We start from the raw sequence: 15254 nt of genomic DNA on the forward strand, positions 1-15254 counted from the left end.
TGCCCGGTACATACGTAGTAGATCCTGTTCATGTGTTGCTATCACTATAGTAAGATCTTAGCTGGCAAATGCCCAGAAGGGATGCGATACTGATGCACAAACCAAGCTGCCTCCTCAGTGCTGGTGAATATTCTCGCCTATGGCATCTGACACATTGGTCAAAAGATGCTGGACGTGACTAAGGGGCCCATAGATCTTCAATAACTGTAGGTGGAACATTAGTCGGGTCGACAGCTACATCTCCTGCTCACCACATACACATAAAACTGCACAAAGGTTCCTGCTAAGATCTATGCTTTGAACCCATTTTCTTCTATTATTGGAAGACATAGACCAGCAAAAACTATGAAGCCCACAAATCTTTTCATTGACCACATGGATTTACACGTGAGGAGGAGAGGTATATGCAATGTACTGAAGTCAAACAGACACCTTACTGTGGGTCCATGCCAAATTTCTTCAGCTTCTCCTCCATGTCCTTCGTGTTTCTCAGGTCTGCGCCAATTATGGAGAAGTGCGAAGAGTCCAGGCTGTGAGAATCTATGGGAAAAGTCAGACAAATATATTTTTACAAGTGTCTGGGAAGCTGGCACAGCCTGGGCACACAGTGCATAATGCTTGGCGGGGACAAAATGTTATGTAAGTGCACCCAGGCTCGGATGTTACTACCTGCCTGAGAGGGAGGTGGATATTCAAGTCCGATCCCATTAGAATGATTTCTTATGATCAAATTTACTCTATGATTTCCTGTTACTCTCAATGCTATAAGATATAAGGGGAATGATATATCTCCTTTAAATTTCCATATAGATTTTTACCATAACCAAACCTTATACTTGGCTATTCCACAGCTTCACCCAGCAGTCAGAGCACCCGCTGGGCAAAGCTTTACATACACAGGAATGGGTAAGGCCAATTGTACCTGTGTTCTCTACGTGGAGGGGTAAGGGTACTATTACACGGACCAATTATCGCTCTGTGTAATAAATACAACGATAAGCCGGTGACAACGATCATCGGCTGATCTTTGATATAGGTTTGAACCTATTATTGCCGGGTGCCATCCGCGCAACGCTATGAGTAATAGCAGTGCACGGCCGGCAACTGTCGATATACATTATTACATTATACAAGAGGAGCCCTGCAGCCTGGACAGGTAATGTATAAATTAAAAGCAAAGGCTGCAAGATCATCGGTAACGATGTCCCCGCAGCCCTTGTTAAACGATAATCTGGCTGTGTAATAGGTCTAGTAAATGAGCGCCGATCGGCTACAGTTATTATCGGGCCTTCATCAGCCTGTGTAATAACACCCTAAGTCACAGGGAGAGCGATCTCTCATGCAACAGCTGGAGGGCCGAAGGTTCCCCATCACCGTACTAGACAATGAATGGAGCAGTGGCACATATGCATAACTAGTGGGATACCAGTGCTGGTTCTGCACAATCTTCCAGAATTCTATTATGCTAAATACAATGGCGCCGGTAGAACATGAACCAGTCAGCATACAGCATCTATGTACAGACAGATAGGAAGTGTACACAACAGCTTGGGGTACAGTATTAATAGTGATAGATGGACCCCCTACACCTTTTACTTGTTCCTGGACCTTTTGATGCTTTTCTGAACTTACAACCTAATGTGGAAATAAAGGGGGAGGGGGGGGGTGGACAAAGTGCACGCTATCTGTAACAATTTGCACCTTTCTCCCCGTAATGTTTTACGATGTGTCTATTTAGGAAGATAAATAAATGGTAAATCCTGTACTTTATGAGTCGTAATAATCGTCCTGGTTATGAAATGGAAGTGTGAAAACAAGTATCACAGACATGGAATTTACCACTGGCTGGAGCTGACCCAGGGATGCCATACAGAACGCTGCTCAAAGAGGCCGCCATTCTAACAAAGGAGGAGGGTCACATTAACCCCAACCTGAGTCTTTACTAAAGGTCCTGGGACCATGATGTACAGCGGTGCTCACCTGTGGTCCTTCAGCTGATGCAAAACTACAACTCCCATCATGCACTGACAGCTTTCACTGTTGTAGCTGTGCAATAACTGCAGGGGGACATGTTGGAGAATATGCTGAACGTCATTTTTTCAATGAAGTCAGAATCCGAATACTAAATAGCTCCAGTTACTGAAGGATGATGCTGGGAGTTGTAGTAATTATGCACTAGCTGTAAAGCCACAGGCTGAGGAACAATGCTGTAGGGGTACGCAGAGTATAGAGCAGACGGTACAGAACAACCCCTCATGGACTCAATGGGGGGGGGGGATTGTTATTATTACTGGTACATAAAAAGTCCCAGGATTGAGGTTAGCTGAAGACCCCCCCCCCAAGCTAACCTCTGTCCTGGAACTTTCTATGTACCAGAAATAATAATATCATCAACCAGCAGGGATTGCCCTTTATCTGACTGACACAACGTATCTGATGGGATGGTGGCTCGTGTGTGCCCATAAAGGATGATAAGGGGGAATAACAAAGGAAAATATTGCAAGCGGATAAACTGGAAGAAGATCTAAGGAACAAATTAGAGTTATGTAACTATATTAAAGAAAACGTATACATATATTTTTCCCCCATTGAGTGGCAGTAGTAAGGGCATGGATTCAACAAAGCAAGATGGGATAGGGGGAAGCAGGACACCTATCAACTGCCAAGAAAAACCAAGAGAGGGATATGGGTAACCAAGTGGCAGTAAATTTAGCTGCAGAACGAAAGTGTACCTGTCAAGACGGCCCACTTCCGGATCAGTGGCGAGAACCTCTGTTAGGGTGCCTTCACACAACGGTTTCACAGTGGATTTCTAGCTGCGAAATCCGCTGCGGATCCAGTTCCTTTCATCCCCAAGAGAACACATACTCGCAGCGGGATTGACATCCCGTTGTGAGTATGAGTTAACCCCCCAAAACCTGCCGCCGAGAGCATACATAACCTGCTCGGTGCCACGGCTGCATGCGAGTCTCTCTGCTTCGGTCCCGCTCAGCCAATCAGTGCTGCTATGCACTGATTGGCTGAGCGGGACTGGACCCGGGAGCCTCACACGCAGCCGTGGCGCCGAGTAGGTAATGTATGCTCTCGGCGGCAGGTTGCGGGGGGGTTAACTCACATACTGCGGGAAGTCAATCCCGCTGCGAGTATGTGTTCTCATAGGGATGAATGGCACTGGATCCACAGCGGATTTCACGCAGCGAAATCCACTGTGGATCTGTTACGTGTGAAGGCACCCTTAATCTTAAAGTTCAGGTCTTCATGGATTCAGAGACTCAATAAGACCATATTGCAAGTGACCCCCATTAGATACAGTGGGGGTTTGCATGCATTATGGTTTCATTGCTTCTCCGTATACACGGAGACCCGAAGTTCCACTGATGCGGAAGCAGCTGACAAAGTTAGATGTCCGATGCCCACACGGACAGGCTGGGAAAGTACAATAAAACATTTAGGCTTTAAAACGAGTACCCCAAAATGAAAACCCATTTACATGACAGAGGGTAAGTATCTGAAGGATGGGGGTCCGACCACTGGGATCCCCACTGATGACAAGCACGATGGTCCTTTATCCCTTGAAGAAATAAATGCAGCAGCAGTTCGCATACTCCAGTCATACGTTATGGAACCACTCTTATAAGCATATACACAGATAATAAGAGCGGGGGTAGTGACAGTGTTATACACATCACCCACAAGCCCCTTCACTGGCAACAAACTCACCTATAAGCAGTGACTCTCCAGAATGGGACTCCATGATGGGTTTGGACAGCGGAGGTTTTGATCTATTAAAAAAAACAAGAAGTTAATTTTTAAGCCAAAGAAAAGGAACAACTCTCCACTTTTACGGCTTTGATACAGGCTCTATCACAGCAATGTTATAGCCGGCACATGGAAGCAGGGCAGTGGAGAAATACAAGGGAGCCGCGCCAGGAGAAGTGGTTATGTAACGGCAAGAAAAAAAACTAGGACAAGTCTGTATGATAAACATTCTGAGAGTGTCAGAACTCACTTCTTTTACACACACATTATATATATACATATATACATTTCTACATATGTCCAATCCAGATTACCCAGAACTCACTTCTTTTACACACACATTATATATATATATATATATATATATATATATATATATATATATATATATATATATATATATATATATATATATATATATTATATATATTCTACATATGTCCAATCCAGATTACCCAGAACTCGCGTCTTCTACAGACTGACCAATACAGATTACCCAGAACTCACCGACCCTGCTGACCCACAACAACTAAGAAATCATTGTGGGTGTCAAACTGCTACTACAAATCCGATCATGCCTGGACAGCCAAAGCTTTGGCATTGACTGTTCAGGCATGATGGGAACTGTAGTTCTGCAACAGCTGGATGGTGACGAGTTTGACACCTGTGAACACTGAAGGTATCACTAAGGTATCACCCAACCCACTAGTTCACCTATCTGTATGTTATTGGAGTGTTGGGGTAAGCCAGAGTACCTGGACAAAACTCACGCAAACACAGGCAATTCTTTGCAATGCGGTAAGGGCTCAAGAAGTGCTGGCTCACTTTCACTGAGGTCTGATGTTCTGTACATAAAGTAATTCCTGTGGAACACATCCGTATACAAGGGGCAATCAGAATTAAAAAGATGCCACTTTAACACTACTGAGATTTGTTGGGGACAGATATGAACAGTTGCCCCTTCTCCACTGAGTTTGGGGAATAAAAGCAACAACCATATGAGATGGCCATTTTTCAGCCCCCCCAATACTGCAGGAATATCGCAGGGGAAGCCTCACAGCCTACCGCAGGGGAAGCCTCACAGCCTACCGCAGGGGGATGCATCACCGGGTCATACACATCATGCAGGACAATGTGAATAAACATGAGCATCATTTATTCTACTCCACAACAAGTTTTCAAAATGCAGGAAACTAATAGAAACCCATGGACTGACTTACTTTATGTTATAGAGTTTTCTGGCCACTATTGCAGGGAAGTCGACTTCAAAGTACTTCTTTGGGAGAATATTTTCATCCTGAAATAAAACAGTAAAATAATTAACAGTTAATGGTAAAGGAGGCAACTACAAGTCTGCATATATAATGCATGGGAAGTATACTAAAGCTATCCCAGGCCTTAGATTTTATGCCGACCATACATTCCAGATAGCTGGTGGGGAAATGCTCATCGAGCTGATGGCTATCTCTCCTGATCTCCTCATAGTCAGCTGCACTCCTCTATCGGCAGCTTATCTTCTAGAGAACAAAAGGATGGGGTATGTTGAAAACCAACATAACCAACACTTCTCTTCCCAAACATCTGCTGTCAGAGGAGAGTCAAGAGATTCTTATATAATTCAGATTGGCCAATAATCTGTGTATGGCCTGCTTTAGGAGAAGCAAAGGATCCCAATAGATCATTTATGCATATACCCTATGGGCCTTATGAGGTGGGCCAATCAATATGGTAAATGAGCGCCGATCTGCTTACATGCCTCGAGAGAGATATAGATAGATATAGATATATATATCTTATTAGTAATGTTTGTGTATATAAAGTTTATACGTTATCTCTCCACCTTTCCATGCTGCCTGGTGTCAGTCTCTCTTCTCCATGCTCCCTGGTGTCCGTCTCTCTTCTCCATGCTCCCTGGTGTCCGTCTCTCTTCTCCATGCTCCCTGCAGCCTCCAGTGAAACTTCACAGTGGTATCTGTAGTAACTGGGCGCAGTGATCCTGTCCCGGCCAGTGATTGGCTGAGCGTCTTATCACCTCAAGGGCCACTCTGAAGTTGCAACAAAGGATGAACTAAGTGTAGGGAAGACAGCAAGACACCAGGGAGCATGGAGAGGTAATGTATGAACTTTATAAATTTCTTTACACATTCATCAGCCAGTGACAATTATTGCCTTTATTACACGGACTGATGGCCAACAAATTTTCAAAAGTTGTTTGGTTCCGAAATAAAATTATCCATTTCTTAATGATTTTTATGTGCTGAATTCAAATATCACAAGTAAAAATGTGAATTGGCTCTAGTTTCTATGATATGGAAGAGTTCTCATGTTACTGTTTTGTGAATTGTATAGAATACAGTATAATAGCCGACATATTTATTACTTCTGCAATCAGAAGGAAGCAAGTTTACTGTTCATAAACTTTTGAAATATATTCATAGGAAACTTAGTTTTATCTGAAATCAACTACAATTTACAGGCAAATCTAAGAATTGTTACAAATTAATTATGTTTATTGAACTCTGGAATGTAGCTCCTTATTCAATGGCTTCTCGGTGCATTTACACGTGTCTTTTGTATTCATACATGGGATTGTCTCTGATAAATGTCCAGCAGTAATCTGCAAGCATTCATGGGTTCCATTGAGGCTAGGTTCACACTGCGTTTTTGCAATCCGTTTTTTTTCATCCGTTTTTTTGCAAAAAACGGATGAAAAAAATGGATGCATTTGTGTGCATCTGTTTTGATCCATTTTTCCATTGTAAAAAAAAAAACGGATCAGTTTTTTTTAACGGACACAAAAACGTAGCTGACACTACTTTTGTGTCTGTCAAAAAAACGGATCCGTTTTGATTCGGTTTTTTTATAATGGAAGTCAATGGAAGAACGGATGCACACAAATGCATACTTTTTTCCATCCATTTTTTGCAAAAGAAAACGGATTTCAAAAACGCAGTGTGAACCTAGCCTTATACCATAACTATTGGTCATTCTAAGATGATGTAATATACCAGTTGATGATGCAATACTGATGATGCAAACTTTTCCCAGTATTGTATCACAGGCTGTGAGAAATATAGAAAGTATGTCCATATCTTGAAAATTAGAGCCAATTTCAAAATTTGAACATCATTTTCGATTTCAGCACCCCAAAATTAGTTAAGGTCAACTGTTTTCAAGACGGAACCTTTTTGGCCGTTGACCAGTGATATAATCTGCCGAATGGGCCTGATTCTGCAGATTATGCCTCCATGTTATAGGGCTCTACGATTCCCTATGTTAGCCAGCAAGTGGCAGCTTAGATGCTGGTTGTAATTTTCCAACGACACCGGACACCAAGCTGTCAAACCTTCGGTACTCCAGCTGCAAAACTACAATACCCATCATGCCTGGAGAGCTAAATCTTTGGCTTTGGCTGTCCAGATATGATGGGAATTGTAGTTTTGCAACAGCAGGAAGGCTGCGGGTTTGGCACCTGTGCACTAAACATTCACCGGGTATACTGTTCTGGTCTGGTGTCCGCTGTGCCAGGCTACAGCTTTTGGTGGCTAAAGAACTGGTCTTGCACCTGTGCTCTAAAACTCAACTAAAACTCCCAACATGCAGCAGAAGAATATGATTAGCAGAAAACAGCAAACATTTACAGCTGGGGCCGCCATAAAACCGTGACATTTAATTCTGGTCTAATTCCCTTGATCTTTGGATCTTGAAAAAAAAAAAATACACAGTAAATATCACGTCTTCATGTCACGCTGCACATTAACCCGTCACCACCATAGATAACACTTGATTGTATAGTACTGCAAAACGTTCTGGACATTTCTATCATGCGCGGTGTTTATTTCCTCAGCTTTCTGTCACTGAATGGGAACACTCTTGTTTACATCCAAAAGGGTAATACCTGTACAGTCTTCTAATACCTCTATTACAGTCATTTTATACCAATTATAAAATAGTATAAAAGTGCAATGGAGTCCCAGCATTGGAGGTTTGCTGGGGATGCGAGCAGGCTAGGGTATTATGATCCACATATGGGGGGAAAGATCAGCTATCAGAGACATCTGGTGAATAGTATCTTTCACTATCACTGGCTCTAGGCTACTGGATAATCCTCTTCTCTTGCTGATGCTTCCAGGGACCATCAGACACCATAGCCATAAATATTCCTTACTATGCTTTCTTCTAATAGCGGCCCATACGGTCAGACCGAGACGTTGGAGATCATGTGTCCTCGGTCTCTGAATGGATTTAAGGAATCTTTTATATACACAGGATGGAGAAGCTTGGAGTCACATGGTAGTCGGATTCATAACGCCATTTTGTGGGGCCCTTGGGAAGAATTTGCCTCCCCACCATCTTTCCAATCCTTTGGCATAACCTCTTAAGTAATACCCACTACCTGATTACATTTTTTTCTGTTTCTTCCTCGTATACACCTGGACCACGGTGGCACCCAGTACATGGATGGTCCCGTTTCTTACTTTCAGGGAACTGCAGGCTATAGTTCCATCTCTAACAGGTAACCACATGCTTATTTTGAAGGTACTACTTTATAGATAGATCTTTTTCTTTTCTTTTTTACATTGCCTTTGCTATTGACTTTGTTGATGCTTTTCATCCACTCCTTTATTATTTGTATCGCGGATTTCAACAACAGATTTTATTGATTTGTAACCTGACTTGATGGGAGTTCTTGTTCTTCCTATGCCCTCCTCCCCATTTTTACTTTCCATAAAAGTTTGAATATGAGAATAACTGCCCACTCTCTCATCACGTAATGAATAATCCTTATTGGCTAACCATCACAGTAAGGTATGACTACATACTGACTCTGGCTCTGAATAACTTTGCTGAACGCTGACAGCTGCTCAGTCCTCAGAGTTTGGCGCCATCTAGAGGTAAGTATAACGTATTACGGAACTGAATAAAGAGATCTTATTTTGTGTTATTGAGAGGTTGCCCCTGTAGCTTCAGGAGGGTTCCAATAGTCATGTATTATTTTGTGTATCTGTCTACAAGACCACCAGAGCCTGTGTGCAATTCACTAATGGTTTCAGAAGGGATTTACTAGCTGTGCTGCAGAGTACAATGTTCTACTTCAGTAAAGGGTAGAATTTTTTCATTGGACTGATGATACACCGATGCTGGAGACCACTGGTGTAAAGTGATACTTATATTACACACATTCATTCATTCATACACACACTCATCCCAATGCTTGTCACTGGAAACAGTCAGCAAACCTGCTGTCAGGCGCATCGCTGACATCTCTGCTGAGCTCCAATAATATAATGCAAATCACAAAGGAAAGTTAAACAGCAGTGCTAGGAGATCTCCCAGACTGTCAGGGCATGATGGGAGTTGTAGTTTTGCAGCAGCTGTAGGACCACAGGTAGGAAAGCACTGCTATAGATCAAACCTTTAATCTCCAGAACGTTGTGTCCAGTCCGGCTCCGAGATTGATTATCTGGCACTGGCACTCGGTCTTCTCGAGGAAGGCGTTGAGCAACTGGTTAACCCCTTGTACTCGAGCATAGTAACCTGTTTAATTAGAGAGAGAACTTACTTTATATAGATGTGTAAAGAGTACAGCAAGCCATCTAACAGTGCCCTGATACGTTTATTAGCCGTCGGCTTAGAGGTACATTACAGCTGACACACTTCTGCCACAGCTGGGGTCAGAGTCTTATGCTGCGTTTACATGGAACGATTATCATTCGCATTTTCGCAATAACGATCGCATTTGAGCGATAATCGTTCTGTGTAAACACAGCAAACGATCAAGTGACGAGTGAAAAATCATTCATTTTGATCTTTCAACATGTTCTCAAATCGTTGTTCGCTAAAAATTCGCAGATCGTTTTGTGTAAACAGTCTTTCAAATATTCACACTATATAAAAGATGGGCTCAAGTGATCTTAAAAACAATCGCATTAACGATTTTTCTTACAAATTTTCTAACGATTTATTCGTCTAAACGCTGATCGTTATAAAAACAAAATCGTTGCTTCAAAATCGTTAAACGATCAATTGGGCGAATTATCGTTTCGTGTAAACGTAGCATTAGGGTGCATTTACACAGAAAGATTATCTGACAGATTATCTGCCAAAGATTTGAAGCCAAAGCCAGGAATGGATTTGAAAAGAGGAGAAATCTCAATCTTTCCTTTATGACCTGATCTCTGTTTATAGTCTGTTCCTGGCTTTGGCTTCAAATCTTTGGCAGATAATCTGTGTAAATGGACCCCAATTAGGCTGATTTGGTTCTCTGGTGCACAGTATAAACCTCCTGAGCAGCGCACAGCAGGCAGGTATTCTTCTGGGCGGCTCCCCGCCCATGTCTCGTCACCGCTCTTTGCCTGTCAGAGCGCTTGGAGGGGATGATTGACAGTCAGAGAGGCGACTACCGCGTCATCAGCTGCTCAGCCGCCGTTGGCTGAGCACAGTTATGCTCAGCCAATCGCGGCTGAGCAGCTGATGACGCGGCAAAGGGGGGGGACAGCTGGAGCGGTTCGGCTGGCCTCCCAAAGAGGACGTCGTTGACACAAGATGGCGGCCGGGGTCGACAGTGAACACGTAAGTATAATGCACCAACACTTACGGGGTGGGGGGGAACACGGGGAAGGGGGCCATTCACTTAAATAAAACACATTACAAAGTTGTATAACTTTGTAATGTGTGTTTATTTAGTGAATAAAAGTCAAACGCCGCACTACCCCTTTAAAGTAAAGACTGCTCAGAGAAATGAGCAGCTGCTGGTGCGGTCCAACCCACCCCTCTGTGTCTATGTGAGAAGACTTCCCCCCAGACTCCCATTATACGCGCGACCTTGCCCGACTCATTCTCCCAGCCGGTTGAGTCTAAACACTCAGGCCCCGACCAAACAAATCTTTTCACATGCCAAAAGTTTTGTTTTGTGACAGCGCCTCTTTAACCATTTCTTTGTATTGCATCACAGAGCATAAAACCTGCAGTGTATACAGAACAGTGTGAACATCCCTTAAGGGAGAAGTTTGGTCACATTTTTTGTTAAAGTGTTGTATTGCCCTTCAAAATTTATACAAATCCCCAATATACACTTATTATGGGAAATGCTTATAAAGTGCTTTTTTTCTCCTGCACTTACTACTGCATCAAGGCTTCACTTCCTGGATAACATGGTGATGTCACGTCCTGGATAACATGGTGATGTCACTTCCTGGATAACATGGTGATGTCACTTCCTGGATAACATGGTGATGTCACAACCTGACACCCAGAGCTGTGCGGGCTGTAGCTGCTGGAGAGGATGATGGCAGAGGGATGCTCAGTTTCCCTCCAGTGCCCTGTGTCCCTCAGTGTCCCCCTGCCATCATCCTCTCCAGCAGCCACAGCCCGCAAAGCTCTGGGAGTCGGGTCGTGACATCACCATGTTATCCAGGAAGTGACATCACCATGTTATGAGGTGTATTACAATACTTCAATAGAAATTTTTGCCTGACTTCTCCTTTAAAGTGTCACTGTCATCATAGAAGACTTTGGACATGTCATACAGGCATCAATAGAAAAATGCTGCGGCACCCTGCAAGTGTCTGGAATCACCACATAAACATGATAAAAACTTGTTCTAAAGTTTTTTGTTTTTTTTTCCCTAATAAAAAAATGCTGTTTGATCAGAACCATTTGATCAAATAGAATGTACCATCTGACCACACTAAGGTGAACCCCAGAGAGATGGTCCCTATACTAGCAATGGCCTCTCTTGGACTAAGTCTACAAAACTGAGCATTCAGGATCCAACTAAACTCTGGGTTTGCTAAGAACCTAATGTTTTATTAAACGTACAAAAAATGTTAGAAGAGGTTTTTATTGTGTGTAGGCTGGAGGGAGTTGACACTGACACTTGCAGGTTGCTGTCTTTGTCTGTACGTTAGCCACGGCAACGTGCAAACTGCACAGTGTGAACAAGTGTTAGTGGAGTGCTGGCTATTTGTTTGCTTTTTATGTCATAGAGACAGGTCAAATGTTTTGATCGGTCCGGGTCTCAGTGTTTAAACCTGTACAGATCCAGAGAACGAGCGGTAAGAAGACTGCGCTGCAGCCCCTTTACTCTATAATCACATGGGCTCCATAGACTTACATTATTAGGCTTACTGATCACATGACACAGAGCTGAGAGAGGACTGAGCGGTCCTCTCCTTAATCATTCTCCCGATCAGTACTGGTCTGAACACTCAGACCCAGTCCGATTAAAAGAAAAAAAAAAAAAAAAAAAAGAAAGAAAATGACAGCACCAACTATGCCTTTGTTCACACTGCAGGTTACACGCTGCATGTGGCTTACGTACAGACCAAAAAATAGAAAGTGCAACGGTGCAAGGGCTTACCGTATATACTCCCCCCGGAGTACACACAATAAACAACTGCTCTGTAGATATTAAAAAATGAGGATCTTAGCAAACTATTTGATCAAACAAAGTGTACCATGTCACCACCGTCACAGAGCGCGCCACGTCACCCTGTTACAGAGACACTTTGTTAAGGTGTCCTCAGAGACATGGTCCCTACTCTGGTATTCTCACACTAGCAATGGCCTCTCCTGGGCTGAACAAGCCTACAACTGGGCAGATAGGAGCGAAATCTCTATATACAGCACTTATAAGACATGGGTGGAGAGACAACAGGAGGTGGCCACACCCCCCACATTCAACAGAAAAAAAAAACTTTTGATTAAAAGTTGACATGTCTTTATGACGTCTCTATGATATGTCAAAAGTGTTTTATGGTGACAGCTTTAGGGTAGCTTCGCACGTACCGTATCGCTGCGTTTTAAATGGTGCATTTTTTACATGCGCGTTTTGATTTTTTTTCACATAAAAATCAAAACTTGCATGTAAAAATCGCACAAAAAACGCAGCGATAAAAACGCACCGTTAAAAACGCAGCGATACGGTACGTGTGAAGCTACCCTTAAAGGATTCCTTTATCTATAAGAACGTGCGCAGTATGAGCAACCTGTAATCCCCACAGACTTGCCTCTGTTTATCTCCGGTGCTTTCCGCTCCTTGGCTTGTCTTACAAAATACTGAATATAAGGATCCTTCCAGTAGCCGACACTGACTGCAAACCTGGGAAGAATGAGTGAGGATTAGCAGGGTGACTACAGAGTGTTTGCTGCAGTGCCCTGATGTGTTAGTATGGGGGCGGATACAGGTAACCCCCCCAGTCAGCCCCCTGTATCACTAAAATCAGGTAAAATAAAGCGTCTGTATGTAGAGCATCAGAGCACCAGATGCATTACATCAGGAATAGGGATCCTTCCGCCCTCCAACTGCTGAAAAAGTACAGTTCCCATCATGCCTGATGGGAATTGTAGTTTTGCAACAAGTGGAGGGCTGCAAGTTCCCCTTCTCCGAATTAGGTGAACGCCTGGAAAATAAACCAAGACAACACCAGGGGGCGCCACGCAATGTCTGGACATTAGAGCATTTGTTTTTTAATAAATAAAATCAATTAAAGGGGTATTCCACTAAACCATAACTTTTCACATGTTGCTGCCCATGGTTAGAGCATTTGTTTTTTTAATAAATCAAATCAATTAAAGGGGTATTCCACTAAACCATAACTTTTCACATGTTGCTGCCCATGGTGAGACTAACAATTCCTTCCATACTTGTGATTATCTATTCAGTCCCCTTCCCCCAGATCTCAGCTGCTGCTTTCTGCTTAAGACACAAAAATCTGTGTGTGAGCTTTTCTCTCTGTCTCCCCCTCCCTTCTGAGACAGATGTTCTAAACAAGTCCATGGCTGGCTGTATCTGCAACACTGTAGCTTCTTCGTAATGCTGAGAAACTCACAGTGAGTTCATCAGCAACTTGACCTCAGAATAACCATCACAACATAACAAAGAAGCTACAAATCTGCAGATACAGCCAGCCAGGGACTTGTTTACATCAGCTGTCTCAGAAGGGAGGGGGAAAGAGGGGGGAGACGGAGAGAAAAGCTCACACACAGAAATGCGTGTCTTCAGCAGAAAGCAGCAGCTAAGAACTGGTGGAAGGAGACTGAATAGATGATAACAAGTATGATAGGAATTGTGGGTCACCATGGGCAGCAACATGTCAAAAGTTATGTTTGAGTGGAATACCCCTTTAAATGACTATTTAACCCCTTGGTGCAGGAATAGAGTGGGCTCAGCACTATATTACAGCTATCACACTGCTGTCATGGCAGCTCAGCGGTCAGCAATGTACGGAAGCCATGGAGAATGATTGGGGTGCTGGAGGACAACTGTTCGGCTATGGTGAAGCAGCCCCCCACAGGATAGCGGAAAAGATAGGGAGTCAGGAACACCCCCTTTAAAAGTATAGCTCTATGTCACCAATACAGCTGCAGTAACAAGGGGTTAAAAAGAGATCTTGTTTAGTGTACACAGCTCCCATGCAGGCGCCATGTTTACAGACTACAAACCTGTCACATGTCCCTCTCTTCCATGGTATGTATGATCCCATATAGAGGACTGGGTTGTAGTCTGTAACCATGGAAACACAGAGGACTGCACAGACACTGGAGACACAAAACAGCAGGAGATTTTAATTCATTATAACAGCCCTTGCCTATGGTCTTCTTAAAGGGGATGTCCACTTGGCACAACAATCATCAGATACTTCCTCTACTGCCTTAAAATACACAGCAGACCACATAACAAGGAGATGTCACTCAATTAGACATCCCCTTTAAGACAGACTATAGGACGGTATGGGTGACTACTACCTGGCGCACACGTGACCACAGCGCACCTCTTACACACGGAGGCGTCATCGCACGTCCCCCTCACGGCCTCGTCCGCGGTGTCGGAGTCCTGCCCGGTAGCTCTAGACATCTTGTCCCCGCTGCTTGTCACCGGAGCTCCCGCAGCTTGGTGATGTTTCGCAGCTATTGGCCGCGTACTTCTAACATAGCGCGCTACCATTGGTCAACAGACCTATCACGCCCCCAAAGCGCAAGCCTATTGGTTAAGTGGGTTGCGGTAACCCGGAAGTGTTTTTGCTGCAGTCAGAGCAATGGCGGTGGCCATTTTTGATTTGGGAAAGTGGGTAATGCTTATTCCATTTAGAATTGTGCTCCTAATGGCCCCAAGATAAAGAAGCATATTGTATGTCCACACAGGACTGAGATTCTGCAGGCTTTGTAGTCAGTTCTGTGTGAACATGCTCTTAAAGTGAAAGAAAAATACGTTTCTGTCTCCTCATGTTAAAAAACTTGCTGTAATGAAATCCTTTAATATTTTCATTGTGCTGCTTTGGGGTAATGTCTTTAATTGATTTATTTAACATGGTGTAAAGTGAAACTGGCTCAGTTGCCCCTAGCAACCAATCAGATTCCATCTTTCATTTTCCAAAGAGTCTGTGAGGAATGAAAGGTGGAATCTGATTGGTTGCTAGGGGCAACTGAGCCAGCTTCACTTTACACCATGTTTGATAACTCTCCCCCATATACCACATGTAATGCTTCTGCCC

At 43.5% G+C, this 15254-nt stretch overlaps 1 protein-coding gene across 1 annotated transcript in view; it reads right to left on the bottom strand.

The window, feature by feature from the left end:
* The window catches only part of LCMT1 (leucine carboxyl methyltransferase 1), a 30457-nt gene extending 15748 nt beyond the window's left edge, over nt 1-14709 (bottom strand). The window contains exons 1-6 of the mRNA XM_069983991.1: nt 14535-14709; nt 12771-12862; nt 9176-9297; nt 4980-5056; nt 3721-3782; nt 438-540 (exon numbers count right to left, since the gene is read on the bottom strand). Of these exons, the coding sequence (XP_069840092.1) occupies nt 438-540; nt 3721-3782; nt 4980-5056; nt 9176-9297; nt 12771-12862; nt 14535-14707 (629 nt within the window). The 5' untranslated portion in view covers nt 14708-14709. The remainder of the gene's footprint in view (nt 1-437; nt 541-3720; nt 3783-4979; nt 5057-9175; nt 9298-12770; nt 12863-14534) is intronic.
* Between the last annotated feature and the right edge of the window lie 545 nt (nt 14710-15254).

This window comes from Dendropsophus ebraccatus, chromosome 9 (genome assembly GCF_027789765.1).
Source record: "Dendropsophus ebraccatus isolate aDenEbr1 chromosome 9, aDenEbr1.pat, whole genome shotgun sequence".
Classification (NCBI taxonomy): Eukaryota; Metazoa; Chordata; class Amphibia; order Anura; family Hylidae; genus Dendropsophus; species Dendropsophus ebraccatus.